Source organism: Neocloeon triangulifer, unplaced genomic scaffold (genome assembly GCF_031216515.1).
Source record: "Neocloeon triangulifer isolate White Clay Creek 2 clone unplaced genomic scaffold, ASM3121651v1 ptg000004l, whole genome shotgun sequence".
NCBI lineage: Eukaryota > Metazoa > Arthropoda > Insecta > Ephemeroptera > Baetidae > Neocloeon > Neocloeon triangulifer.
The window spans coordinates 2,449,860-2,458,767 of NW_026775547.1; the positions used below are offsets into that span (position 1 = coordinate 2,449,860).

Genomic DNA, 8,908 nt, shown 5'->3' on the forward strand with positions numbered 1-8,908 from the left:
GCAGATCAGATACTTACATATATAATAAATTAGTATTTTATTTTATATTTGAGTCGCAAATGTCAGCAATTTTGAAAAAAATTTGTTTTATATAATAAAATTAAATTAAAACTAAAAATAAAATAAATAATTTATTAAAAATACAATATTATCATAACAAAACGCATAAATTTTAAATCGTAATTTAAAATAATTTAATTTTTATAATATTAAAAAAAGGTTATAGTTTTTAACACGTCAGCAAATCAGTTGCGTGGAATTAGCCAAAGTCATCAATCATTTAGATAAACAGATGTAAACAAACAAAATCATCAGTGTTGTGTGTTCGGTGTGCGGCGAAGCAAGGAAAGTCGCATATTATTGTGAGTGTTTTGTCGTGAATTTGGACAGAAAATGACTTCGCGAAGTTGAAGGGACCTGATTTTATCAATTCAAAAGCGACACAAATGTGAGTTCGACGAGAAAGTGAAGGAAAACCAGTGCTTCGCTTCATTCCCGACTGCAGAAGGAGGAGCGGCCAGCAGTTCAAGGTAGGCCTTTTCTCACCCTTGAACCCTGAACGTCTGAGCTCTGAGCCCTTGCCCATGGGCAAACTGTCCGTAGTCCAAATTTCTGACCTCCGGTTCCGTAAGAACAGTTTTAAAAACTGCAAAACGGTTTCAAAATCATCTTAATATTAATAATTTACATAATTTTGCGTGTGAAAAATTGAAACTGAATTTATTACCTAATTGAATTATTATTATTATTTTTTTAATAATTTTCTCAGTTCAAGAATTATGGTTGCTGGCGTTGCTGCAGCTAAAAACACAAAAAACAGGGTTTTTATTGTGAAAAACCATAATCTACTTAATAAAACCTACGAAAAAAGGTTGACTTTTTTAAAACAAATTATTAATTGTAAACTTTCTTATAAATATTTGTGCAGCATTAAAATAAAATCATACCGAATAAATTGATAGTTGAAAACAGGTTCCATCATCACATTTTGCGATTTTCTGGCAAGTCGATGAGCTTTAGCACGAAATCCGACAAAAACCTCGCGGGTTAGTGTATAATATTTGGCTATCAGAAGCAGAAGCCTGCGATAAATCATCGCTGAGAGCAGGAGATGCTCCCAATATTATTGCTTTTTAGGGGAGTCGTACATTTTTTTAACGACTTCTCCCCAACAGCTTCATATATAGATAGGTACGGCATAAAATATATCGCAAACAAACGCTGCGAGAGAGAGAAATATTGGAAGCGGCGGGGCAGAATTATTTTGTTGCTCATCCTGTTAAGTGTCCATATCCGTCAGAAACATGGAGCTCTCTTTTTCCTTCTTTCTCGCAGTCTTTTACGACATTACACTTGGCAAAGCGCACCCCTAGCCCTTCTCGACCAGGGCATCGTTTCGACTTAGACGACAAAACTCACTGACTGACTCTATAAAAAGTTGTGTGGGTGAATATAAATTGTATCTTTTTTGGCTCCACCAAAAGAGAGAGAAAGTGATGCCGCCCGGCGCGCTGCAATATTTCTGCCGGCTTTCTTGTTATTATTATCTTTTTTATATCTGGCGTCATTACCAGTTTATATATCAGAAGAGATCCTTTCGGCAGCTCGTTCCGAGTTGGAAGAGAGAAATAATATTTGCCTTGTGCAGGGAAAAAAAGCAGGAACCGCGCAAAAAAATATAATTTCTCCTGCGAAACTTTCCACCGGGGGCTGAAAGAAGATGAAAAGTTTATGGGAATTAAAAAGGCGAGCTTCTCTGCGTCCAAACTTGAAAGTTATTGCAGAGGGTTGGTGGAAAAATTTGCATGCTCCCTACTTTTTGCTTCTTTGTAGTGGGAATTTCTGGACTAAAATGAAAAAAAAATGCAGCTAGGATTGTTTCTCAATAACGAATCTCTCTTCCACTGTGGGCATTTCATTTTTGTTTAAAAATTTAAATTTTTGAGAAAAAATTAAGGAAACCTTATTAGAAAATTAAAAATTAAATTAAATTGAAACAAAGTGATTCATAAAAAAAAAATGTAATCTAGCAAGATGTTTATTCAGAAGCAATAAGTTGATTCAATTTTTTTTGCATTTTATTGAATATTTCTACTTAAAAAAACCTACCTAATTTTAAGAAAGACGATTTTAAAGGACCTTAACCTTAAGGTCAATATCTGGTCCAATTGTAAATCTGTCCTAATTGTCAAACAGGTGACTCAAAAATTTAGTATTCAACTGAGATACCTTCATTAAAAATTAAGACTAAATTTAATTTGATTTATATCTTAAATATTTTAAATACTTTCTTTATTTGGTCATTTGTGTCAATTTAATTAATAAGTTAATTCCTTACTTGGGTTTCAAAATGCTTACCTCAGACCCATCGGAGATTGTTTTATTAATACATTTACCTATTTGCAAGTTCAACAAATTAGCTCGGTAAAACACGTTAATATTTCTATTTTCTCATGAATGGTAAAGTTTTTTTTTCTTTTAATCTAATTTTCAAAGATTTGCACAATTGATTATTATATAATTGAATTGAATTTTACATTATAAAACTGTGAATCTCCTTAAATTTAATCTGATTTAATCAGTATCTGAAATTAATACTTTTGTTTAAGCACATAAACCAATCACTTTTCTCTTCTATAATTCAATTTATGCTATCAATTTAATCCATTCACCATGTCTCTGTAAATCAACAAGGTCGTTGATTCCGCAAAGCCCCTGCTTTTAACTTAATTTCGCACTCCATTTCTCCAGCATGGTGCAAGCTGCCGTGAAACAATAAAGCCGCATTTGCAGTCCACAAATCTCGGCGACGCACCCTCCTCGAGCTGGCTTTGAAGGAACGAAATCGTCTCTCCAGTAGCTGCGCTTTTCGCGTGCTGGGGTAACTCGAGAGCAGCGACGAGGAATGGATCCCGAGTGTGTGTGTTTTCGAGCTCATTGAATCTTTACTGCTGCGAGACACGCATCAGACCATGAAGTCCGTGGCAAATGCGGCTGCTCGGCGCTTTTTATTATGCATTCCGCAGGCTTGCTTGCTCGCTTGCGGATAATCTGCCGAAATGACCCTCGGAACGGCCCACGTGGTGTCATCAGCCGAATCGCCCGACGCTTCGCTGATCTTTCCCTCGATTGGCAATTTGATGGCGCGCGTCCTCGGAAATCGTCAGACAAGATTCCAAATTGGCAATTTCCATGTTATGATTTTTGTGAGATCTGTAATTTTTTTAGAGGAATTCAGTTTGTTCCTCAACGAGTTTTGAAAGTCGTGTTGATTGTTTAATCAGGGTAAAAATGTTTTGTTTAGAAGCTGCCGTTTTTCAATTAGAACAACAGATTTTAAATACTTGTTTATCTGTAAAATTGGGGAAATTGCGGTTTAAATTCCAACATGTGTCAAGGCTTTATCAAGTAAAATATAATTTATCTTTAGTTGATTTATCTAGCGGTTTACCACAACGCTTTAGAGAGAAAAATCAGGAAAAAAATTATGATAAGAACTTAATTATAATCACAACGTTTAAATTTTTTTTCAACATTCTTTGATTCTAAAAATTTGGAGTTGTCACTAAAATAATAGCTATTTATTTTAATTTAGTTTTTCTGGAGTTTGTTGTTTTCTTTTTTAAATTTCTTGTTTCAGTTTGGAGTTAAAATGAGCTGCTCAGATATCTGTGTTAAAAGTGTTTTTATAACATTTTTATTGTGTCTATTCAAATTGGGTTGGTGAAAAATGGTACATGCAGTTATTAAACATAATTTATAATTTTATAAATGCTCTACATTTTCTTATTCTTTCATATATGTCTGGATAAATGCAAAAAAATACTAAGAAACAAGCATTATTTATTATTAATATTATGGAAAAAATCTCTACAAGTCTCTACTGACATAAAAGTTCTATGTAATAAAAAAATCCGTATGATTGAGAAAGAAATCCTGTTTCTGTAATTTTTTGACAAAATATTTAAATTTAAATTGAAATACATTACGTTTTTTACAAGTTATTATAATTTATTTTTTATAATTATTTATAAACCGACACAAAAAATTCTAGTGCTAAATTAAACTGAAAATCACAAATGGTAAGAAAAGCAAAAATGAAATTGAAAGCGGAGGGAAGTAAAACAACAAAAAGGATATAACTGGGTATATAAATATGACATATCTCCTCATTTAAGCAAGTAAAATGGGGTTTCACTGACAATTAGATGGTACTTCACAAATGAATTGACTTGTAGCATCGCAATGATTGGTGTCATGCAATCTATTAATTTGTATAGAGACGCAAGCCTGCACTCCGGCTTTAAAATCGTCAGGCTCTCCGATGGCCCACAAACTGCTGCTGATGGCACTTCCATCATACCATTGCAAAACTCCGTGCGTTGAATTACCATAGCTTACACCAGAGACCCACATATCACCTAAATAATTCTGGCCAATTTAAGTTATGAAAAAAAAATATTAACTTTATCTTACTTGCTATATTAATTGTCTTTTTGAATTCTTCTAGAACAATCACAGACTCAAATTTCGCTAAATTCATTTGCCTTTGCTTGCACACTGAGTTAGCCGTGTTCCAATTTGCCTTAAAATTAAATAAATTCGTTCAATTATTTAAAATTATTTTTGTCAATTAACAGAAATTAACTTACTTTCCCTTTGCTGACAAAATAACGGTATTTTACACCGCCTACGTCCAAGATGGTCAAATTGTTTGAAACTATTAATGGAAAAAAATCAAAATGCTTTTTTTAAATTCTATCCTAATTCTCACGTGCAGTTTGACAACGGTTTAAAATAGTTGTTATCAAGCTGGTCGACGTCGACGATGGCGTTGGCGATGTAGTGATGTTTGCAATTCGGACGTCCCTGTTCTGGAGTTCCTTCAGCTTCAGTGCGTTGTCCTGTTCATATTTTTCAACCCTTTCGACCAATTCTAAGAATTTGTTTTTCTATAAAAAAGAAACAGTCATCAGTGATATTTCGGTAAAACAGCAGATTTAAAATAGTATTGCTCACCGTGGAAATTGCAAAGTAAAGAAACACGCCGAAATTTATGAGGGTTAAAATTGCAATCAAGGCGAGGAGACAAACAGAACATTTGTTCGGCTTCATTTCTGTGAGGCAATTGAATTCTTTTTATTGTTTTCAGAAGTGGCTAGAATTTTATCACCAGGAAGTAACAAACTGCGCTGAGTCAAAGAGAGTTAATTTGAGCTGATAAAATAAAAATAATTATTAGTGAGGTCAACCAAGGCCATTGCGGTGGAAGGGATATTTTATTATCGAAAGTCTTAGCAAAGTTATTGTTATCCCGTTAACTGTGATTTACTTTTAAACCAAATTGACCCCTGCAAAATCTGAGCAGGACAGAAATTGAATTCCAACTATATTGGATTGCAAGAATAATGAATAGCTGAAAAGCTCAACACATTCGGCATATAAAAAAAGTTATTGTTATTGGGGACGCCTCTTTGTCGTTTCCAAAATAAAATTACTAAATTTTTGTTAATGTTTTTTCCAACAATGGAAAAAATAAGCTACAACAATGAGTTAATAAAGTAATCTAGTATAAGTTTTTATCCTGATATCATAGGAGAGACATTCAATATGATTTAATTTAATTGTTCATGTTGAAAACAAAGGGAATCCTGAAGTTACTTGCAAATAAAGTTAAACATGATATTAGGCCTTTTCATTATGCATTGATAATTTTAGATTATTTTCAGCCATTTTAACAAAATAATACTACACATTCCTAAATATTGTTAAGCAAAAAAATATAAAATTTCTCATTTGTGTGATAAAGCTCAGGGTTTTGTGTTTAAATTGGACACAAAACTTTTAACAATCAGTTTTCCTTTCTTCCACAATTTTCTTCCAAAATGTGATAAACTGTACTACATGCTTAACAATAGAATATAAATTTTAAATTAACTTTTATGTGTAAATTACTTAAAGTCAGGTAACATTGAGTGTTGTTGCATATTACATATTTTGTGTCTTTACCACATGAACTAAATTTTAATTACGCGTCATAGACTTTACAAGCTGGTGAACACCAGCGTTTTCCCTCAAAACAAGCAATGTGCGCGCAATAAAAATGTAATCATCATTACTTTTTCTGGCGGCAGAGGGAGAGTTTGTGAGCTGATTTGCATAGGCAGCGATGAATAAGAAAGCGCCCGTAACAGCTCTTTCTCTCTGGCAGAACCACCACCACTTGGGTGCACATAAAAAAGTTAAAAAACGAGAGAGCGAGAGAAGAGGAAGAAGTGCAGAGAGAAAAGTTTTCCTCTCTTCTTGTTTGATTAGAGAGCCCCAAGAAAAATAAAGGGGGTGTGTTAGCGGCGCGATAACATTGTGGGATTAAAAAAGTAACTGCACAACGCGCCATCAGCACTTCATTACACGACCAGAGAGGAAGAACATTCGCAGACAGACGCTTCCTTTGGCGAAATGAAAAGATGCGGCAACAGAGCAGTGCAAACATTTCTGCCCGACGACTCGCACCCAGCCGTGGCTCGTTTCAACCCTTCCGTTTCGAATGCAAATTTCCCTCTCATAGGAGAGTGTGCGAGACCCTCTCCAGCGTGTGCATCTTCTTTGGCTTTGATTTTGACGTTTTGCTGAAAAATTCTACTTGTTAAAGATGACGAATGAAATTGAGAAGCTCTACAACTAGAATAATTAAATTGAAAAACAAAATAAATAAATAAATTCAAAAATAAATTCCTATTGTAAATTAAGCAAAATGAGGACAATAATAAATTAGCACTCTGTTTTCACGCCAAACCAACACAAATTTACAAAAAAATAAAGTTCCCCACAAACACTTTCCATTTAATAAAATCAAGTATTTTTACTGTAATATGCGTTTTTCAAAAGTTAATTGTAAATTTATAAATTGAAGGTATTAAAAATATTATTATATCTTTTCTCTTTATCCTTTTTTATACAAAAGTGCTTTCAAGTTTGGGATTATATATGAAGTTGACGTATTAACATTTTTATCATTTTTATACATATTTCATTGTTCTTGTGCAGGTTAAGAGTGAAAAATGAAGTTAAAAAAAATGTAAATATAAAGCAATTTCACTTGCAATAAATTCTGCTTTACTCTTTAATGACATTTTCGCAAGAAAATTTTGTCTTTGGAAATACAAAATTAAATAAATTGCTCATTCACTCAGGGACGTTACTTAGCTGTGATGAGAGTCATTTGTAAATTAAATGATGTTATTCACAGCAAAAAACTGGATCAGCGCACATTATAGAGGAATAAAATCTACATCAAATGAAGCTTGCAGCAGCAAGAATTCTTTTTTGAACGTTTCGTGGCAAAATTTTGTTTTTTATAATTTTCCACTCACTCAACAAAGCATGCGAATGGACTGCTTCAATTTTAAACAAAATTATTGTATCATCCAAACCATGAACTAAATTTAGCAGAAATTTGAAGATCAATTTATTTAATTTAAACCTTCTTAACTGCCCCAAAAACAATTTATTGAATGGAAATGAGATAATGTAGCTTCCATTAAAACTGAGTATTGTCATAAATCATTCACTTTGCACTTTTTTAACACTTGACGCAATAACATTTTAACTGCGCACAAGATTTATTTGAGGCGTAGTTGAAAATTATTGAAATTAGAGTCGTGGCTGTCAGGGGAAGCGGTTGCAGCACGCGCGCGCGCCAAATAAATTAAATCGGAGAGAGGCGCTTTGGCATCGCTGCAGGTGGTTTTCTTGATTAATTAATTGCATAATTAATAATTCACCAGGGGCTCCGGTTGACACTCTCAGCGGCGCATCAGCATTCTCTTCGCTCTCTCGGCGAGATGATTAATTAAAACAAACTCCGCGGGCGAAGAAGAAGAAGAAGACGCGCGATAGCGAATTCGAGAGCATATTACTTTGAATGTGCGGTCTTTAGCGGAAATTGCACCCCGCTCGGCGTCAAGTAAAAGGTGTAATGCGCGTTGTACGTGTCAAATTATCAGGGCAGGCCAATTTGCATGCAAACCGTCGGTGGAACGCGACCGAATTACATATTGGACTCTTTGTGTATTTTCCCGACGAGATAACGAGCAGTCAACAGATAGTTATACGTTGCACCGTGCATTTTTACGAAGTGCTTTTTTTCGCACTCTCGCGAGAAAGGAAGTTTGGAATGGCACTGAATGTTAAGCAGGTGATTATGAGACGCATTCTGCCTTCCTTCGTCGTCTCAAAGCAAGGGTCATTAAGTGAGGAAATGAGGAAAAAACTCCCTCGATTAACAAAGAGTTCGCGTTGCCTCTAATGACGAAAAGTTTTTTTTTATTTGTTAAATTCAAACAGGAACAAGAGATAAATAGTATGTTGTCCGTTTATAAAAATGTAAAACCTTAATTTAGAGGCTTTTGTTTCATAATATTTACAAGTTTCATTTTCCAGCAAAATAATCAGTAATTTTCAAATTCATCTCTCAGTTTATTGCGGCTGTTCTTCGTTTTACTTCATTTAAATAAATAACAATGTTCTAAAATTATAAATTATTTAATACATTTTGCAGCACAAAATATAAAGAAAAATTACATTTAAATTTTGTAATGCAAAAAATTTCAATACTTTAAATTAAAATCTCTTAAAAATAACGTAATTTTGTCATATTATACGAGAAAAATGTCCGTTTCCACCAGTGAATTTTTGGTAATTCTGCGAAGTGTAAATAATGACGAATTCAAATTTTCTGCGACAGCAATAATTCGTTGGTGCGTCGCTCTGCCTTTATAATATACTCTGTTGCTATTTGGTTTTTTGAATAAATTACCATTCGCTTTCATACCTGAGCGAACCCGCCGCAAAATACTCGCTCATTATACACACCACACACACAAAACCTGCAGCGGCACCAAAATTA

The 8,908-nt window shown here is 33.9% G+C and overlaps 1 protein-coding gene across 1 annotated transcript; it reads right to left on the reverse strand.

The window, feature by feature from the left end:
* Positions 1-3,797: 3,797 nt before the first annotated feature.
* On the reverse strand, positions 3,798-5,148 carry LOC132193499 (C-type lectin domain family 4 member M-like). Its single transcript, XM_059614211.1, has 5 exons — positions 5,020-5,148; positions 4,775-4,952; positions 4,653-4,720; positions 4,477-4,585; positions 3,798-4,421 (listed from the first exon to the last, which is right to left on the reverse strand). Exons 1-5 carry the CDS (start codon positions 5,113-5,115, stop codon positions 4,195-4,197), a joined length of 678 nt encoding a protein of 225 aa, XP_059470194.1. The 5' UTR covers positions 5,116-5,148; the 3' UTR covers positions 3,798-4,194.
* Between the last annotated feature and the right edge of the window lie 3,760 nt (positions 5,149-8,908).

Coding starts and splice junctions, on each gene's coding strand:
- LOC132193499 (XM_059614211.1), bottom strand. CDS start 5,115: ATGAAGCCGAACAAATGTTCTGTTTGTCTCCTCGCCTTGATTGCAATT. Junction 4,586..4,652: donor ATTTTGTCAGCAAAGGGAAA/GTAAGTTAATTT, acceptor TTTAATTTTAAG/GCAAATTGGAACACGGCTAA. Junction 4,422..4,476: donor AAAGACAATTAATATAGCAA/GTAAGATAAAGT, acceptor AGAATTATTTAG/GTGATATGTGGGTCTCTGGT.